Here is a 21,778-nt window from a genome sequence, read left to right as displayed (position 1 = left end):
TCCCACTGGGGAACTCCTTCCACTTATTCTCTTGGTGGGTTTTTCCTTCTTATGAATGACGTAGTTGGCTTTTCCTTGGTCCATCCCCACTTTTACAGTGTCTTTGAAATTTCCAGTGTGGTGATTATATCTGGATTCTAATATTGATTCAGACTTTTTGCCCGCATTTTATATTCCTCTGGTAATTTCAAAGGGTAATTTGGATGGTGAGAGAATTCTGAATTTATTTATTCCTTTTACTGATCTTGCTAGGTGAGAGTTTATTAAGACAGTTAGCTCTACAGGAAACACATTATACATTGTGCTTTATTGAGCTGGGAGTTTGATTACTTCTCCCTGAGCTGACTAAGCTGTTCTCAAAGTGTATCAATCCTCACCAGATTTGAGCATGAATTTGTCAAGTGACTATTAAATTTAAGTTGACTCCATAGGGGGTCATTGAAACCTATTCTTTCCTTTTGAGGGTTATGAGGTTTAGAAGTTGAAATAAAGTTAGATTGAAATGTGTTTTTTGAGATATAATTGACATACAACCTTATATAAGTTTAAGGTGTTGATTTGATATACATATATTGTAATATGGTTACCACCGTAGCAATAGCTAACACCTCTGTCATGTCACATAATGTATGTGTGTGTGTGTGTGTGTGTGTGTGTGTGTGGTGAGAATATTTTAGATCTAGTCTCTTAGCAACTTTCAAGTACATAATACACTATTGTTAACTATAATCTAATACTGTACATTAGATCCCCAGAACTTAACGCATCCTATAACTAGAAGTTTGTACCCTTTAACCAACTTCTCCCCAGTTCCCCTACCTCCTGCCCTGAGGTAACCAGCCATTCTACTTTGTTTCTTTGAGTTCAGCTTATTTAGATTCCACGTATACGGGGTATCATACAGTATCTGTCTTTCTCTGCCTGACTTATCTCATTTGGCTTAATGCTCTCAAGGTCCATCCCTGCTGTTGCAATGGCAGGATTTCTTTCTTATGGCTGGATAACATTTTTTCTGTCTGATGAGCAGTTCAATTGTTTCCAGCCTTTATATAGCCTGTTGCAAAGTTTAAATCATATCATTGCTTACACAAAATCAAACAGTGTAAAAAACAATCAAATGGTGTTAAGTTCGATGCATAAATCTTGACTATAGCTAATTTTCACAAATAATACATAAAACTAATTAAGCTCTCAGAGTATGTATTTTAGTAGAGATTGCATTCTGTTTTTATCTTTCCTTCTTTCCCATTAGACAGGAAGCCCTATGAAGAGAGGGATGGGGTTTTTATTTTTATTCCTAGCCTTTACCACTAGCTGTGGAAGTTCTTTTAATAATTGCTATGCTTATTCAAATTGGTTCCTAGCAGGGCAAAAAATCTTACTCTTTTTATGTTTAAAGCACAGATATGCCTGTAGTACATAGACAGATATGTTACATCTGTAGTATTAAAATTTAAAGGGAGAGTGATTAGCAAAAACTGTCTAAGAATTCTTGTTAAGGGGGCAATAATGAAAAAAAAGTTGACTTAGCATTATGCAAACCTTGATATTAAAATCTAAAAAAGATAATACAAAAAAAAGAAAAATCACAGGGTAGTCTCACTCAAACATAAATGTAAAAACCTTAAATAAGAATTTTATCAAACCTAATCTAATAATATTTTAAAAGGATAACCATGAACCAGGAGTGCAAGATATGTTTAACAGAAAAAAATAATCAATGAAATTCTCGCCTTAACAGATTAAAGTTTTAAATTATTGCATCTCAATGAGTTTAGAAAAAAAGTTTATAAAACTCAACATTGGTTCCTAATTAAAGCACTTAGAAAAGTAGGAATAAAGAGAACTTTCTTTTCTGTTAATTTTTATCTATTAATAAGAGGAAGGAGGGAGAGAGAGTGAATCATGGAAACATCAATTTGTTGTTTCACGTTCATTGATTGATTCTTGTATGTGCCCTGATGGGGGACTGAATCCACAACCTTGGCGTATTGTAAGGATGCTCTAACCAACTGAGCTACCTGGCCAGGGCTAAAAGAGAACTTTCTTGATCTGACAAAGGGTATCATTAAGAAAACATCCTTCAGCAAATCATCATATGCTGAGTAGTGAATTACTGAATACTTTCTCTTTGATATCAAAAACAAGACAAGTATGTCTGTTATTCAAGACAATGCTAGAGATTCTAGCCACTATAGTAAGGCAAGAAAAAGAATTTAAAAGAACAAGGACTGATAAATATCATTACTCTCAGATAATGAACTATCATTAATCAAGATGATTAAACATGTTGAAAAAATTTTAAATCTTCAAGTAAATTATTAAAATGAGAAATTTTAGCAAGGTTGCTAGGTATAAGGATCAATATGTAAAAGTAATTATACTTTTAAATACCAGCTGCTGCTGATTAGAAAATTAAATTCTTTTAAAAAAGATTGCAAAGTACCTAGAAATAAATCTAACAAAAATATACAAGATTTTGTGGGGAAATTTATAAAACTTTACTTATATACATTAAAAAATAAATGAAGAGCCCTAATGAATATGGCTCAGTTGGTTGGGCATTGTCCTGCAAAGCAAAGGGTCACTGATTTGATTCCTATTCAGGGCACGTGTCTGGGTACTGGGTTCTGCCCCAGTTGGGGCATATATGAGAGGCAACTGATTGATTTTTCTTTCCCTCTCTTTTCCCCTCCCTTCCCCCTTTCTATCAATAAATAAATAAATGAAAAGATAGTCCATGGTTACAGATTGCATCAATATTTTAAGATAGTCAATTCCCCTTGATTTATAAATTCAGTGCAACCAATAATCAAAATCTCAAAGGCAAGGATTTCTTAAACAGGAAAGAAAAATACTAACCATAAAAGAAACTATTGATGAATTGCACTACATGAAATTTAAGAACTTGCTGGCCAAGATGGAGGCGTAGGTAGATACACTTTTCCTCCTCACACAACCAAAAGTAGTATGACAACAAATTTAAAAACAAAAAATAACCAGAACTGTCAGAAAATCAAACTGTATGGAATTCTGACGACCAAGGAGTTAAATAAAGAAACATTTATCCAAACCAGTAGGAGGGATGGAGATGGGCAGCTGGGGCACAGAGGACTCCTGGCAAGGTGGCGGCTGGTGGACCAGGTGGTCCCACATTTGCTTGCAGATAATCCGGGAGGAACAACTGGGGAAAGAGACAGACCATGCAACCCAGGGTCTGGAGGGAAATAAACCTGTGGGGGTTGCCACAGCAGGAAAAATTCCCCAGCCTCACAGGAGAGTTCTTTGAGAGGCCCACAGGGTTCTAGAATGTACAAACCCTCCGACCGGGGAATCAGCACCAGAAGGGCCCTATTTGCTTGTGGGTAGTGAGGGAAGTTACTGAAAGCCAGCTGAGAGCTGAGTAAGCAGCATTGTTCCCTCTCGGATCTCTCCCCTACATACAGCGCTACCACTGAATACTGATGGTTCCACCCCTTACTACATAATAGGCACACTGAAACAAAAAAATATGGCCCAAATGAAAGAACAGATCAAGACACCAAAAATAGAACTAAATGATGAAGAGATAGCCAACCTATCAGATGCAGAGTTCAAAACACTGGTAATCAGGATGCTCACAGAAATGGTTGAGTATGGTCACAAAACAAAGGAAGAAGTGAAGGCTATGCAAAGTGAAATAAAGGAAAATGTACAGGGAACCAAGAGTGATGAGAAGGAAACCGGGACTCAAATAAAAGGTTTGGGGCAGAAGGAAGAAATAAACATTCAACCAGAACAGAATGAAGAAACAAGAATTCAAAAAAATGAATAGGCTTAGGAACCTCCAGGACAACTTTAAACGTTCTAACATCAGAATCATAGGGGTGCCAGAAGGAGAAGAGGAAGAGCAAGAAACTGAAAATTTATTTGAACAAATAATGAAGGAGAACTTCCCCAATCTGGTGAAGGAAATAGACTTCCAGGAAGTCCAAGAAGCTCAGAGTCCCAAAGAAGTTGGACCCAAGGAAGCACACACCAAGGCACATTATAATTACATTACCCAAGAGAGAATCTTAAAAGCAGCAAGAGAAAAGGAGACAGTTACCTACAAAGGAGTTCCTATGAGACCATCAGCTGATTTCTTAAAAGAAACCTTGTAGGCAAGAAGGGACTGGCAAGAAGTATTCAAAGTGATGAAAAGCAAGGACCTACATCCAAGATTACTCTATCCAGCAAAGCTATCATTTAGAATGGAAGGGCAGATAAAGTGCTCCCTGGACAAGGTAAAGCTAAAGGAATTCATCATCACCAAGCCCTTATTATATGAAATGTTAAAATTACTTATCTAAGAAAAAGATCAAAAATATGAACAGTAAAATGACAACAAACACAACTATCAACAACTGAACCTAAAATGTAAATCAAAAACAAAAACAAACTAAGAACACAGCTAGAACAGGAGCAGAATCACAGAAGTGGAGATCACATGGAGGGTTACCAGTGGGGAGAGGGCAGGGGGAGAATGAGGGAAAAGGTAGAGGGAATAAGAAGCATAAATGGTAGGTACAAAATAGACAGGGGGAGGTTAAGAATAGTATAGGAAGTGGAGAAGCCAAAGAACTTACATGTACGATCCATGAACATGAACTGAGTTGGGAGAATGCTGGTGGGAAGGGGGTAATAGGGAGGAGGGGACTAAAGGGCAGAAAAGAATGGGACAACTATAATAGTATAATCAATAACATATATTAAAAAAATACTTTGGCCACTGAGCATACCACTGTATTTCAGGGTAGCACAATAGCACATCTTTATAATTAGAACCCTGGCAAGCCTGTTAGGAACCGACTCACACAGGAGGAGGTGAGCTTGAATGTAATGCTCTTGAATCATCCTGAAACCATGTCACCCCACCCACCCCTGGTCCATGGAAAAATAGCCTTCCACAAAACTGGTTCCTGGTGCCAAAAAGGTTGGGGACTGCTGATTTAAAAGACAGTATTAAGTAATGTATTATAGGAAGATCTTTCACTAAACTAGTAATTTTTTTTTATTTTAGGGCCTCAGTTATCTAGAAATAAAGTTATTTGAAACAAAAATAAATTTAATAACTTCCATAAATACATTATTTAGAATATTAAGAAGGTGCCCTGGCTGGTGTGGCTTAGTTGGAGTGTTGTCCTGTAAACTGAAAGGTCACCAGTTCGATTCCCGGTCAGGGCATATGCCTGGGTTGCGGGTTCCATCCTTGGTTGGGGTGTGTGTGAGAGGCAGCCAATTGATGTTTCTTTTTCACATCACTGTTTCTCTACCTCTCTTCCCCACTGTCTAAAATCATTAAGTCTGTCTTCAGGTGAGGATTAAACACACACACACACACACACACACACACACACACACAAAACAAAAACAAAAAATGTTAAGAAGGCTAGCCGTAGAGTGGGGGAGAAAAGTATATGCAATACACATAACCAACAAATGACTCAAAACCAGAATATATACAGAATTCATAAAAATCAGTTAGAAAAAGACACAACTCAATTTTAAAATGGACAGAACTTGAACAGGTACAAACAACGTAGGAAATCCAAACAACCAGTAACCATTCCGTCTTCATTAGTAATCAGGAAAATGCTAATTAAAACCAACATTAGATACCATTATGCACCCAACAATTTAGCAAAAATTTAAAAGTCAGAGAATATCAAGTATTGATGAGGAGCAGAGACTCTCTCCTACTACTTAAGACAGTTTGACATTATCCAGTAAAGTTGAAGATCTACATGCTCCATAAATCCCTAAATCTACTCCTGTGTATACATGTATCCTATACAAATGCATGCACCAAAATACAGACAAGATTATTCACAGTAGTATAATATGATAGATTACATGTCCATAATAAATATAAATTAAAAACAACCCAATCAACATGCAGCATCATGGATAGTATTGGGCCATATAACCAAACGGAATAACACAGCAATGACAAGGTGTAATGGGTGAAGGGGGTCAAAAGGTACCAACTTCCAGTTATAAAATAAGTCCTGGAGCATAATGTACAGCATTGTGACTACAGTTAGTAATACCATGTAGCATATTTGAAAGTTTTAAGAGTGTATCTTAAAAGTTTGCATCACAAGAAAAAAATCTGTAACTATATAAGGAAATGGGTGTTAACTAGACTTATTCTGGTGATCATTTCTCAATATATATAAATGTTGAATGTTGTACATCTGAAATTAACATAATGTTGTATGCCAATTACACTTCAAAAAAATAAACAAAATGGGAAAAAACAATGTTTCACTAAAAAAGCAATTCCCAAACTTGATTCCATGTGTATTGTCCAAAAATAGGCAAAACTAAACTACTGAATGCATAATTTAGTGATGCATACTTTCATGAGAAGGACGTTGTAATCAGAAAAATGTACAAAGAAAGTTTCTAATGAGTCAGCAACGTTATATTTTTGACAGTACCATTGGTTACATGGGTATTTGCTCCGTAACTATTTGTTAACTGTATGTACTATTCAAGTTTTATCATTTTTTGCATACATGTTATATTCTACAATAAAATGTTTTAAAATCTTTTTTAAAATTACTGTACTTACTTTTTAAAAAAAGATTTTATTAATTTATTTTTAGAGGGGAAGGGAGGAAGAAAGAGAGGAAGAGAAACATCAGTGTGTTGTTGCCTCTCACATGCCCTGAATCGAGGAACCTGGCCCGCAACCCAGACATGTGCCCTGGGTTGCCCTGGGGAATTGACTTGGAATTGGTTGCCCTGGGGAACCACTGACCCTTTGGTTCGCAGTCTGGTGCTCAATCCACTGAGCCACACTAGCCAGGGCTGTACTTAATTACTTTTAAAACTGCTTAATTTTTAGAGGTGGGAGAGGCTTTAAAACTTCTGTAACCCAGTGATTTAAAAAATCTGTATCCCCAAGTCCTAGAGTCCTAGGGCATCTTCCATTGGAAGATGCTAATTAAAACCAACATTAGATACCATTATGCACCCAACAATTTAGCAAAAATTTAAAAGTCAGAGAATATCAAGTATTGATGAGGAGCAGAGACTCTCTCCTACTACTTAAGACAGTTTGACATTATCCAGTAAAGTTGAAGATCTACATGCTCCATAAATCCCTAAATCTACTCCTGTGTATACATGTATCCTATACAAATGCATGCACCAAAATACAGACAAGATTATTCACAGTAGTATAATATGATAGATTACATGTCCATAATAAATATAAATTAAAAACAACCCAATCAACATGCAGCATCATGGATAGTATTGGGCCATATACAAGAAAACTTGGTAGAAAATACGTGAATAGTCCCATACCACTTGAACCAGAGGATTTGTGCTTTTACCTATTTCATATTCTTACTCCTGGGCACTGTGTCAAGATGGAAGTGTAGGATGTGTCCTTCTCAGACACGGGGGTCTGACTCAGCCTAGACTCTACCCCTGCCTCTTTTCAGTCACCACCACCCTTGATCCCATGCTAGCTAAAGAAGAGAAACGTATCCCTGAGGACTTTATTAACCTAACCTGAGAATGTTTATTTAATGAAGTAGTCCTCAAATAACTTTTCATCTCGTGGGAGGGAGCATGGTGTCTGCAAAGATGCCCTTGCATTGACTAGTTGTCAGGCTGGAAAGGTGTACCTTGGCTTGCACCTTGGTCTGCTTAAAAATTATCACAACCCTTCACAAAATTAAAATACAAGGCCTGGCATATAGTAGTTACACACTGTTTGTAGTCATACAACCTGATCTGAATTTTATTATTAAAAGTTTAATATTGTTGAGATGTCTATGTAATTTTTCTTATTCCTTTCTAGGCAGTTTTATACAATGACAGATCTGTTCTGGAAAATCATCATGCTGCATCGGCTTGGAATCTGTATCTTTCCAGCCCAGAATACAACTTCCTTCTTAATCTTGATCATGTGGAATTCAAGCGCGTTCGTTTTTTAGTCATTGAAGCAATCCTTGCCACAGATCTTAAAAAGCATTTTGATTTCCTTGCTGAATTCAATGCCAAGGTTTGTTACACAAATTAATGACTGGTATAAAGAAAAAGTAAATTATTGTTGCCAGTGTTACTAGTGTTTAATATTAAGTTAGAATTAATCTTACTCATGAAATCATAATAAATACCTAATGTAAAGAATGCATATGCCAATATTTTAAAAAATATTTTTATTATAATAACATATCCTAAATACTATTGCTTGCTACATTTCCTCTCTGACATAGACTTGTATTGTTGTACCTTTCACATAGTGACAAGTCAATTATGTCAAAAGCTTTTAAGGGCAGATCTGAGTGCCAGTGAAGGCATTCTGTGAAGTCAAAGATGTTCTCTAAGAAACCAGTTATGCCTACTTCGCCACACCTGTTGCATCTTCTTTATATTCGTGTTTGGCTGGTGTGGGAGAGACATACTCTCTCTTCCACTTGAGAATATGCACTCATTCAACAACTATTTTGGGGGTTGCCCACTATGTGCTAACAAAGAATAAGGAAAAAACAGGTAGGAGTCCCTGTCCTCATGTGATATGGTACTAATCATATGTTCTATGCCTCAGACATTTGCATGAAAAAAATCCTTTAGATTCCTGAAGGAAGGATGCGTGCCCCCTCTTTTGTGGGCAGGAATCTATTGTTTTCTTGATAAGTTTGTAACATAAAGGAAGGTGTACTTTCAGTGTGGAGGAGCTGGTAACAAAGGTATACTAGGCTTAACTTCCTGGAAGGAAATATATATGTATCATCCGAAATACCATATACATATGTATATATATATGAATATGATATTAATGAAATATTTATAAAATTCAGTGAGATACCACTGTGCCTTTAAAATTATTTTGTACATGGGTAGCTCTAACTTCAGTGCATAAGTAAGAATAATAGAACTTTTTACAGGCAAAAAATTATCTAACCCAATAGCACTTCTAAATCTGTGTTTCTCAGAGACACCTATTCTGCAGTCTCTCAGGAAGTGCCACATGAGTGGCGCTCTAGTCCTGCCACACAGATTTAATCAAAAGAGCCCTCTTTCTAAGTGTTTTCTGTAGTGGTGGTCTGTATAAACGTTCCTTTTGCAAAAGGGTTTGGTGCCAAAAAACCCACCACCACACTAAAAGGTTCAAAACCCACTGATCTGGCCCATTCACTTCATTTTTTACAGAAGAATAAACATTTGAGTTCTTTACAAAGGCATAGTGAGTTGCCTAATAATTACCATTTATGTAGACAACAATGTTAGCATTTATTTAGCATTTACTGTGAACTAGGGATTTTCGTTGTTAATCTTCAGGCCATTACAGCTAGGTTGGTATTACTTTTTCTGTCTCACAGATGAAGAAATTTAGACTCATGGAGATTAAGCAATTTTCCCAGTGTTACACAAATAGCAAGTCCTTCTGAGCCAGGATTTAAAACCATAGGGGTCAGCTTCCGAAACTAGTGTTCTTTGAACTCCATTGTGTTTACCTTTCAGAGGCAGAAAGTTACTAGTCTTACATGATTGATGTTTTGCAGATACATATACTTATACATTATATTGTACATTAATAGCAAAAGATATATATGTGCTCCAGTTGGAGGTGGGGTCCAGGTTCTTGGTGGTCATGAACATTGAATTGAATGGACTACACAAACAAGGGTAAGAGAAGGAAGATTTACTAGGAAAAGTACATTTCCCACGATACAGGAGATGGCCGCCTCTGCCAGCAGGAATGGCCTCTTCCCCTGAGAGGGTGCAGGCTTTATAGGGGGCTGGTTTTTTCTGAATTCCTTTGTTTTGTTTGGCAGGCTTTTACAGCACATGAACAAGTGGTTTTTCTACCATGTATAATATGTACATTGCCCCCAACTTTTTGAGGGAAAAATAAGGATGCAGATTATATATGGGAATTGGTACTTAAAACATGGGTGTGCATTATACACGGAATAGCATTATACATGGCAAAATACTGTATATTACCTTTAAGCTTCCACTCGTGATTTTCCACAGTCCTCCTTGATTATTAAGGGGGGTCAAACTGCATCGCTAATTTATTATAATAACATGATAAGGAAGTGAGGTGACACAGCAGTCAGCTACTGCTAGGATGCCACAAGACATTTCTTGGTAACCAGGGTGTTGGGCGCTGGCTGGCAACAGGGTGGAGTCTCAGTGCTTCCTCATCCCTATTCTGTCTCCTGCCTCATACACAAATAACAATTCTCTGTGGTAATCGCAAATATTGAAACGCATAGTTTGTTATGTTTTTATAGTCGCTGCTTCTGTTGAAACAAAATTAAAATAACATTTCAAATTTAAGGGAATGTTAATCATAGAGGTCCATGTTATGGCCCAAACAGATTAAAAGGAGTATTTATTGAAATTCCTTCTTGTCATTTGGATGGGAAAGTTTAAGATAATTTGGTAGAAACAACAGAACTCTTGTGCCCTCAGAACCTAAAATAATTGTTTTTCCAAAACAGGCCAATGACGTAAATAGTAATGGTATAGAATGGAGTAATGAAAATGATCGCCTCTTAGTATGCCAGGTATGCATCAAACTGGCTGATATAAATGGCCCAGCAAAAGTTCGGAACTTGCATTTGAAATGGACGGAAGGCATTGTCAATGAATTTTATGAGCAGGTAAGATGAAACACGAGATTGGTGGGATTTTTAAGAGCTGCCATCTGAAAACACTACTCTTTTGGGATTTGGACACCTCCATTAAATGTTTGAAATACGAGTTGCTCAGACCAAAAATGTTTAGAAATTGTTTTATTTGCCTGGTCTTAGTATATTCTCTGCTCTTCTTGCCTTTGCTGCTAAAATTTAAAAGAAAAATTAGCTTATACCTGATGTGGAGTGGATTGAATATACTCTTGAGTCTAGAGGTAAGGCTACACTATATTATTATTCCAAGGTTCCTTTCAACTCTGATGGCCTACTATAGCCTATGATAATCTATTTCTGAACAAAGTTGTTTTCAATTAATTCAGGTTATACTTAGATTATATTTAAAGAATATCAACCCATTTTCAACTCTGCTCTAAAAAGAATGCCTTAGAAACATCAACGGGGTAAAAGTCCTGGATGAGGATAAGAAATTAGAGGGCTAGAAATGGACAAGTAGATACTTCCTGGTTTTCAAGGATTTAAAGAAATGAACATGCTCTTTTCTCATGTGTTTTAAAATCTTGCCTTTAAAAATAATCCTACCATTTTTGCAGAATTTTTACAATTTTTTGAGGATCTACAGGGTAGAAGTACACTGATTTCTCCATAAACCTAACATTTCATCATCTCCAGAATATCAAACACATCTTCTTGACTTTGGAATTACATTCCTTGGAAATCCTTACTGACCCTAATAATCAGAAAAGATCCAGATGTCTGCCTTGTGAAGCCTCTGTGACAGGGCTTTCTTACCATGAGTTGCAACTCCAGTAGGAGTGATGACGTGGGGTGTGTAAATCATGCACACTTACCTGTCATACCTTTCACACCAAGTTGTATTAAATGACCAGTAAATACACAGTGCCTTCCAACCACCCCAGCTAAAGGCCCCAACACAATGGTGCATACTCTGCTGTTAGTAAGTTACGAAGTTCCATACTGTGTCATCATGGAAACACGTAAGTATCTCAGGGTTGATATTTACTGTTCTGATACTTTGAGCGAAATTATTTGTAATTTGGGGTAATATATGGTTATAAATATTCACGTAATTTGTAGATTGCAATAATCAATTTGTATAGTTACATCCTCATTCTCAAAGATACGAAGCCTGCCTCAGGCTTTAATTTGTATTTACAAAAGAAGAATTTTATGCTAAGGAAAATGCCATCTTTATATTATTTGTACAGTAGTAATTAAAGAGTATTAAAATATGCCAGGTTTAGAAAACTCAGTAAGTGAAAAACCATTTGAAAAGTTCATTTAGACCCAGTTTATCATATAATTTAGATTTTTAAAGTAGACAGAATTAATTCTTACTGAGCAAACCTGAGGTTGGATCCTGGCTCCTCCTCTTTACCAGTAGTGTGACCTTGGGTAGGTTACTTAACCTCTCTGTGCCTCAGTTTCCTGTTGATAAAACAGGAATATTGATGGTACCTACCACATAATCTATTTAATCCTCACAGCAGCCTTAACATGTGAAGTCTTAGAAAAGTTCCTGGCACATAAGTGCTTCATAAATGTTAGCTATAATAGTTGCCGATCTATCACTAAAAATCATAATTTTTCAGACAGTTTCACTTCATCTTTCTAGGTTTCATTATTCACATGTCAAAGGAGAAAAACGACACCCTACCATAGAGTTGTCATAAAGGTTAAATGTACTGATGTCTGTGAAAGTCCTAGTTAACCCTCATCAAAACCATTACATTTCCTCTCCACCTGGCTATGCTATTAAACATCTTTCAGATATGGAGGCAAAATTCTCACCTTGACCACTTTTTTATCATCGTAATTATACCAGCTTTATATTCCTAAATCTCGCTGAGTGCCATGGGCTTAGAAAAGCCAAACTTCTCCCCCCAAACGAAGAAAAGTGCCAAAGCTATGAAACTGTAGAATGCTGTGTGCAAAACCCAACTAGTTTAACAAAAAAAAAAACCCCTTAATGCTTTTCTTCCTCATAGAAGATAAAGTCATATAAGATTTTACATCATGGGCCAATTAATCCCTAGGACAGTGTCTGCTGGTTTCCTCAGGGGTATGTGGCTCATCTTGCCTGCAAAATTCACGCATTGTGGAGAGTATTCCTGGTCAGACACCAGGAACCAAATATTAATAGTATCATTTGGAGAATGCTCAACACAGTGCTAAACATTTCATATGATTTTGTTTTTTATCCTCGTAGCAACCCTATAAAGTAGATTCTTACTAAAATTTTACACTGAATTGGGCTTATAACTTACCCAACACTCTGCAGGTGGTAGGTGGCAAAAACAGGTCTTACAGTCACACCTGTCTGATCTCAAATTTCGCTCCTCAGACCCTAGAGAGCACAGTGAGAGGCACCTCAGGGCAGGCAGTTGGAGCTCTGGGCCCAAATCCGCACTTCAACCACAGTAGCTCTATTTCTGTTTTACATACTAGGTTTTGTTTTTTTGGTTTTGTTTTTAATTTAGATTCATGAAATGGTTCTGCTGTTACAAAAGGGGGGAGAGGTTGAAAAGCATTTTGCAAAACTCACTCTGTACATTTGAGGTACCACTACAATAAAAACATTTCCATTATACAATCTCCCCCCAGGACAAAGAGAATCTATGTTTGACATTAAGGAATTCTAAAGGTTGTTAGTCAATTTGCTAATACTTAAAGATGTATATTTTTTCTTGTTAAATAAGTATCAACCATACTAGTTGGATGGTGGAGTGTGAGAATAAAGTCTTATTTAGGATTTTTCAAATATTGAAGAAATTCTTATAGTTGAAATAATAGAGTTATAATTAGGTTCACTGATGCTTTTTGTAAAAATTATTTTAATACAAAATATGCTTATTTTTAAAAACCTCAAGATAATTTAACAACAAAGCTTAGTGGTTGCTCTCTCAACAGTTAAACATGTACTTTTCTTTTTAAAATGATCAGGGAGATGAAGAAGCAAATCTTGGTTTGCCCATCAGTCCCTTCATGGATCGTTCTTCTCCTCAACTGGCAAAGCTTCAAGAGTCTTTTATCACCCACATAGTGGGTCCCCTGTGTAACTCCTATGATGCTGCTGGTCTGCTCCCTGGTCAGTGGATAGAAGCAGAAGAGGATGATGATACTGAAAGTTGTTATGATGAAGATGGTGAAGAATTAGATACAGACGATGAAGAAATAGAAGACAATCTAAATCTTAGTAAGAACATCGGAATACTATTAATTTAATGTTATTAACTGAAAATGTCCATTTAATTTGGACTTGGATCTTTGTTTTTAAGATACAAATTCAGTAATCTTACCTTGAATAACTACTGCATAAATGTTCAGATTGAATAGTCTCATTTTGAGTAATATTGTGGGCTGGGTACTGATGCTAGTGCTGCATTTTTTTTTGTTATATTTATTGATTATGCTATTACAGTTGTCCCATTTCCGCCCCTTCACTCAACTCCATCCTGCCCACCCCCTTCCCCCCCTATAGTTCATGTCCATGGGTCATACTTATAAGTTCTTTGGCTTCTACATTTCCTACACTATTCTTACCCTCCCCCTGTCTATTTTCCACCTATCATTTATGCTATTTATTCTCTGTACCTTTCCCCCCCTCCCCCTCCCAATCCCTTATTGATAACCCTCCATGTGATCTCCATTTCTGTGGTTCTGTTTCTGTTCTAGTTGTTTGCTTAGTTTTCTTTTGTTTTGGTTTTAGGTGTGGTTGTTAATAACTGTGAGTTTGCTGTCATTTTTACTGGTCATATTTTTTATCTTCTTTTTCTTAGATAAGTCCCTTTAACATTTCATGTAATAATGGCTCGGTGATGATGAACTCCTTTAACTTGACCTTATCTGAGAAGCACTTTATCTTCCCTTCCATTCTAAATGATAGCTTTGCTGGATACAGTAATCTAGTGCTGCATTCTTAGTTAAAGGAGCATCTCTGGAGATGTTGTCCTCCAGCCATTGCTCTACAGCAGGCTATACCTGTGCATGTGTGATAGGGCTGAACATGTGTGGGGTGGGTGGGTCCTACTGGCTGGTCCTCCTTGGCCTCACTCCACCCTTCCTCACCTGTTAATCTGCCCTTCCCGTAGACTTTGGGAATGGGTCAAAACAGTTGGGAAAACTGACTGTAAAAGGAGAACCAAGTTTTGTGGCATTTTGGATTTTAATTATGAAACTTTAGGGACACAGTTTTCTATATACGGCAATGAGTATAAATGGGAAATGAAAAAGAAACATTTGTCACCTTTGTAAATCAGTGATTTGCTCTTTAAAGTAGAATTTAAATATCTGATTACTTTTTTGTTTCACAAGCACGCTAGACATCAGAACAGATAACTACGAAGAACTCCAATTCCTCTACCCCCACCCTCAAAGTTGTATTCAGGATTAGCACAGTGAAGAGTGATCTTATGCTGTTGCTATCTGAGTATCATCTTGGGAAAGTTGATTGGCTTCTAAAAATTTATACTCACCAAAATGTTGATGTGTTTAATGTAATACATAAAAATTCTAAAAAGGTTGGTTTTACCTTTATTTGAAATTCCAGTACTATCTCCCCCCACCTCAGACTTCCCTAATCTCCTTCTCTGCTTTATTTTTCTCCGTAATACTGAATACTTAACACCATCTGACATGCTTATGTTTTGTGTCTTTATTTGCTTATCTAGGTTCCATAGTGCAGTGATTGTTTTTGTTTTTATCTTACTGTTTATCACTATAACCCCAAGTGCTTAGACAAATGCCTGGAATGTGATAGGCACTTAGATATTTATTGAATGAATGAATGAATCATATTGCTGTGATCAGAATATCTATATTATATATATTTTTTAATTTCACAGAACCACAGAGAAGGAAAGGCAGGCGGAGAATATTTTGTCAGCTAATGCACCACCTCACTGAAAACCACAAGATATGGAAGGAAATCATAGAGGAAGAAGAGAAATGCAAAACTGATGGGAATAAAGTGCAGGTGGAGAATTCTTCCTTACCTCAAGCAGATGAAATTCAGGTCATTGAAGAAGCAGATGAAGAGGAAGAGAGACAGTTTGAATAAAACAAAAGACATATTGAAGAAGCTCCGAGGGCTGTGCCCAGTGTCAGAAGTCAATTCCTAGTGTTCACTGTGCTGACTTTCAGCTGCCCATTCTCGTGTGGACAGGCCGCCATACTGTGAGAGGATCCCGCTGTGCCGGGCCATTTCCCACTCTTGCGCACTTTCACCACAGAACTCGAAAATTATCCCTAGCTTGGCTTCACTCGACTGATGTCACAAAGCCCTTACTTAATGCCTTCACTGGTGTATAAATACTTTGTCACGATACTGCTTTGCTGGGTAGAAAGCACTAATTTTTCATGAGGGGTAGCTTTAACTAAAAGCTCAAGTGACTTACTTCACTTTCTAAAGTGGCCAGAATTTTTTTGCTTTCATGAAAACATGGTTCATATTGTATTACCAAATGTGTCCTTTATATCTTTGAGGGTTTTGGGGAAAAACAAAAAACAAAAAACAAAAAGAAACTGTGCCTTTCTAAAAAAGAATCCAGTGTCTGCTTTCCAAAGGGTCTGTTCAACGCAGTACACTGTTGAGTGCTGTTCTCCCAGCTAATTAGCCACGAAGGACTGAGTGACCTTTGTTATATTTAACAAAATCCAAGTGCATCAATTTCTGATGCTTTTTACAGTTATTATTTACTAAGTATGTTTTATTTCTGCCCAGAGTATTCAAATTTGCCCTGGATGTCAGAAGTCTGAATGCCAGTCTTTTTGACTTCATATTCCATGGTCAAATTTTTAAGCTGTTTGGATTTAACAGTGAAGGAATTTTATTCTTTAGTCAAAACTGTCCTTATTTTTACTGTTGCTCAGGATTAGTATTTTTAAACATTCAACTAATATAATCATAGCACAGACTTTCAAAGGAAAAAACACGTTTTCCTAGTACTGTTATTAATCTTTTATGAAATGAAGCATTATTTTCTCTTTTCTTAGATATATAAGGCTAATTAAAGCCAAGGAAAAGATGTGTCTTTTGCCTTAATGTAAAAATAAAATGAGACTAATCCTATTAAAGATAAAGAACAAAAGAAATAGTGTGAGCTCTAAAGGAGACGTGTATTCAATAAATTGGAACATGTACTTACCTTTAGATCTGCCTTAGGTGTCATGTGTTTAGTAACTAAAACTGATGTTCATCTTTGTATGAATGTCCTTTTGCCTCAAGACTACACGACAGAAATGGCCTGTAACTACTCAAAAACTTCTACAGCACATGCCAGTCTAATTTCTGAGCTAAAGTAAATAGTGGGAATACTTATTTAATTTTTTATAACAAGTTTAAATATTTTAGTAAACTATTTAATGCAAAAACATTAAGATAACTGCAAAGAAAGTGGAACATATTTACAATTTATAAATTTGTTAGTTTCTGTTAGGGTACAGGTATCTATCCTGGTTGTGAAAAAATTTTGAAGATGTAGAGAGCAGCCAAACTGATAGCAGGATGGTAGACTATTGTTACTCATGGAGAGCATATTATATTTTGGGTCCATTCAGCTTTTATAGACATTGGAATCATTAATTTTCCAAGGTAATTCCTTTAAAAAATGATATCTGCAGGCCATTTCTTACCTACCTAGAATAGAAGAGTTGGCTTATTATCTAAAAGCTATCAATTAAACATCTTTGGAACTGTTGAATGTTTTGATGTAGAGTATAGTTTTAACGAATCACTAAGCTTTATTTATTAGACGTGGTGAGTGCTGAGTTCCTTCCTGCCACTCTTGCTACCATTGCCACCTCATCTGTAAACTGGTCCCCCATTACTAATAAAATTTTAACTAATTTATTGAGTTTGCATTTATAATGTATATATCTTGTGCTTCTAATTCTTTAGAGTGCATTTCGCACCCTGCGTATTTCTGCTATTGAAAAATACATATATGTGTATAAATTCACACGTGTGTATGTATGCATAATGAGGTAATCAAAGGTCCTTACTTCCTATTATTTTATTAAAATTTTGTATTGGGGTTATTTAGTGTATATTTGTATTTTCTTAAAATAAGCATGTTTTTGTACTAAAATGCTATTATTAGAAACTCATTTTTAAATAATTTAACTTTTTAAATTATTTAACCTTTGCTAACTAACTGACATATTAAAATAGCCCAAAGAAGATGGGCTATTAGTGTGATACTTCTTCACACTAAGAAGTATCCTTGCTGTGAAAGTTAAACTCAAATTGTGAGTAATGGGTTAAGAGTTTATTAAGTATATACAGTGCTCTTAGATGGAAAGTTGAGAAATTGCTCTAAGCCATACTATAGGTCCTATTTTGGTTACTCCTCAATCAGATTTTTATTATAATAATTTTCCTCATGAATCTGCTGTTGTTTTAAGTCACTGCTCTTAGAAATAATCTTGTACTACTATACCATATCTGTGTGCATACTGACATTTTCTTCTTCCAAAAAACCCTACTTTTTAAAGTTACTTCATGATTTGAAGGCTGTTTCCTGCTATTCTCACTTATTTTGCTGGTACTCTTGGCTTTCCTACTTATTTTTTACAAGAATCCTGTAAATTGTGGCATTGCTTAAGTAGTCAGAAATCTCCCTCTCTTTAGACTGCATCACCTCAGTGAAATAAACTTTACAGAAGAGGGTAATGACTTTATTATAGTTGCCAGGCTGACCTGAGCAGCACTCGAAGGGAATGGGAATTGGCATGTGGAACAAGGATGAACAGCTTCCCAGAGGCAAGTGACTTTTATGCTGAGAACTGAAGAATTATGCATTATCCTGGAGATGATAGCTTGTGGAAAGAGAATAACAGCATATGGAGAGGCCAGAAGAGAAAGCATTCCCACACGGGAGGAGCCAAAAGAGATTGAGGGTGGCGGGAACACAGAACACAAGAGAGGGAGTGGTAAAGAGAGGGTTGTTAATGAAGGGCCTTGTAAAGCATGGCATGTCCTTTAACCTCCGAAAGAAAATCGGGAACAATTGAGTTTCAATTTGGAAAAGTCACATTAGATTCCCATTTTATGAGGATCATTTAAACAACATAGCCTCATGTTGAATGGAAGAGTAAGATTAAACATGGAGAGATCTCAGTGATCTAGACTAGGGTAGACTGTAGGACTCCATACATGTTGGTATTGCCAGTCTGTTAACCATATTTAGCAAGCTTCCACAACAAGTGCTTTAGGAGGAAGAAAAATGACCCCAGAGGGGAGATCTCCTGAGATGCATGATGGAAAAGTAAAAGCTAAGAAATTAATAAACTATAGGTAAAGCAGAACAATCATTATTTATATGAACTAAAAATATTCTGTGGGGTTTAAAAAAGACAAAAGAAAAATCCTGGATTAACAAGAGCACATAAATGAAGAAGGAGTAATTAAAATTGCTTAAGGGTCTTGTATATATAGTTTAGGAAAGAGATTAAAATACTAACTTTAAAATCTGTTGAATTAGCCCTGGCTGGTGTGGCTCTGGATTGAGTGCTATCCTGTTTGCTGTCCACTCAGGGCACATGCCTGGGTTGCAGTCCAGGTTCCCAGTTGGGTGTGTGAGAGAGGCAATCGATGTTTCTCTCCCTCTCTTTCTCCCTCCTTTGCCCTCTCTCTAAAACTAAATAAATAAAATCTTAAAAAATAAAATTTGTTAAATTACATACATATATATAAATGTTGTAAATTATAAAAATAAATACATAACTTCTACCCCAATAAGAGGGAATAACAAAAAACTAATTAAAATGCAATAAATGAGAAAAAAGTCAATAGGACAAATAGGGAAAAAAAGGTGGAAACATTTTAAAATACCGACATCCACAAGAAATGTACATAGAGTAGATTTGCCAGTCCAAAAACTATCCGATTTTTTTAAAGCCAACATTTATGTAATACTTAAAATGTGTTAGTCATTGTTCTTAAGTAATTTGAGGTTTGTATATATTAATTCATATTTTATCATCACAGCCCTTATAAGGTGGATATTTTATCATCTGGCTTACAAAGGAGGAAATCTGGGCCCATAATATAAATGTCCTTATCTAATAGTCTCAAAGATTCGTAAATCAAAAGTTGGTAGAAATGTAGAGAAAAATTGAAAAATCCACAAACTGACTGGGAGATTTAACACAGTAAGTTAAACAAACTAAAGGTAATAAAAATATAAATAAACAGCACAATGAACAGTCTTGATTTATTGAATATATACAGAACTGAAACCCAACAATTAGAGAATATTTCTTCCTTAAACATTCACAGAATAAGTTTATAAAAGTTGACCGTGTACTTGTCTATAAACCAAGTCTCAAATTTCAAAGAATATATATCATACAGCCCATGTTCTCTGACCACAAGGCGACTTAAATTAATAAACAACTTGAAAACAGTGAAACAACGTATGCCTCATAGATTTCAGAAATAGCTCCTAAATAGTGTTAGGGTCAAAAAAGAAGTCATAATAGGAATTTAAACCTAAGTAGAAATAAGTGATAATTAAAACATCTGTACTACCTTCCAAAATTTGAGATGCAGCGAAATGACACTTGAAGGGAAACTTACGGCATTATATGTTTATGTTAGGGGGGAAAAAGGCTAACAACTTAAGCTAAGTGTCCAACTTGTTAATGAAAGAACAGAATGTAGATACACCACATGAACAAAATGGTGTATAAAATCATATGATCATCTCAATAGATGCAGAAGATGCATTTGACAAAATTCAACATCCATTTATGGTTAAAATTATCAACAAAGTGGGTATAGAGGGAACATACCTCAACAAAGACCATATGACAAGCTCATAGCTAAAATGGTATTCAACAGTGAAAAATGAAAGCTTTCTAAGATCAGGAACAAGACACAGATGCCCACTCTAATCACTTTTATTCAACACAGTATTAGAAGTGCTGGTGAGAGCAACTAGAGAAGAAGTAAATGGCAGCCAAATCGGAAAGAAAGTAAACCTGTCACTATTTGCAGATGACATATGTAAAAACCCAAAAGACTCCACCAAAAAAACCAAAAACAGAATAAACGAATTCAGTAATGTTGACATATTAAATCAGTATACACAAAACTGTTATGTTTCTTCACACTAATAATTAACCAGCAGAAAGACAAATTGAGAAAACAATCCCATTTTCATTTGCATCAAAGAATAAAATACCTAAGAAGTAAGTTTTAAACAGTCTAATAAATCAAGACTGTTCATTGTGCTGTTTGTTTATATTTTTATTACCTTTTGATCTGTTTAACCAAGGAGATCAAAGACCTGTAAATTGTAAGGCATTGATAAAAGAAATTGAAGAAGACACAAGTAAAGTAAAGATATCCCGTGCCCAGCGGTTGGAAGAATACTGTTAAAAAATTTGTACTACCCAAAGCAATCTACAGATTCAATGCAATCGTTATCAAAATTCCACTGGCATTTTTCACAAAATTAGAATGAACAATCCTAAATTCTTTATGGAACCACGTAAGACCCCAAATAGCCAAAGCAGTTTTGACAATGAAGAACAAAGTTGGAGGCATCACATTTCCTGATTTCAACCTACATTACAAAGTTATAGTAATCAAAACAGTATGATATTGTCCAAAAACCAGAGACATGGGTCAATGGAACAGAATAGAAAGCTCAGAAACAAATCCATGCATATATGGTCAATTTATGACAAAGGAACCAAGAATATACAATGGGGAAAAGACAGCCTTTAATAAATGGTGCTGTGAGAAGTGGACAGCCACATGAGAAAGAAAACTAATCTAGACCCCAATAAGAATTTTTGTCTTATACACAAAAATTACTCAAAGACTTGAATGTAAGACCTGAAACTGTAACCTCCTAGAAAAAAAAAAGGCAATAAATAAGCTCCTTGACATTGATCTTGGCAATGATTTTTTGGATCTGACACCAAAAGCAAAGGCAACAAAAGAAAACTAAAATAGTGGGATTACATGCAAATAAAAAGCTTCTGAACAGCAAAAGACATCAACAAAATGAAAAGCAACCTACTAAATGGGATAAAATATTTGCAAGTCATCTATCTGCTAAGGGGTTAATATCCAAAATACATAAATAACTCATACA

At 35.9% G+C, this 21,778-nt stretch overlaps 1 protein-coding gene across 1 annotated transcript in view; it reads left to right on the top strand.

Moving 5' to 3' along the window:
- The window catches only part of PDE3B (phosphodiesterase 3B), a 153,449-nt gene extending 135,929 nt beyond the window's left edge, over nucleotides 1-17,520 (top strand). The window contains exons 13-16 of the mRNA XM_024558827.4: nucleotides 7,841-8,044; nucleotides 10,497-10,658; nucleotides 13,614-13,866; nucleotides 15,515-17,520. Of these exons, the coding sequence (XP_024414595.3) occupies nucleotides 7,841-8,044; nucleotides 10,497-10,658; nucleotides 13,614-13,866; nucleotides 15,515-15,729 (834 nt within the window). The 3' untranslated portion in view covers nucleotides 15,730-17,520. The remainder of the gene's footprint in view (nucleotides 1-7,840; nucleotides 8,045-10,496; nucleotides 10,659-13,613; nucleotides 13,867-15,514) is intronic.
- The last annotated feature ends 4,258 nt before the right edge of the window (nucleotides 17,521-21,778 follow it).

The sequence above is a fragment of the Desmodus rotundus genome, chromosome 5 (genome assembly GCF_022682495.2).
Source record: "Desmodus rotundus isolate HL8 chromosome 5, HLdesRot8A.1, whole genome shotgun sequence".
NCBI classification, from domain to species: Eukaryota; Metazoa; Chordata; class Mammalia; order Chiroptera; family Phyllostomidae; genus Desmodus; species Desmodus rotundus.
Note: the sequence above shows the minus strand (reverse complement) of the source record. Positions and strands in the feature narration are given on the sequence as shown.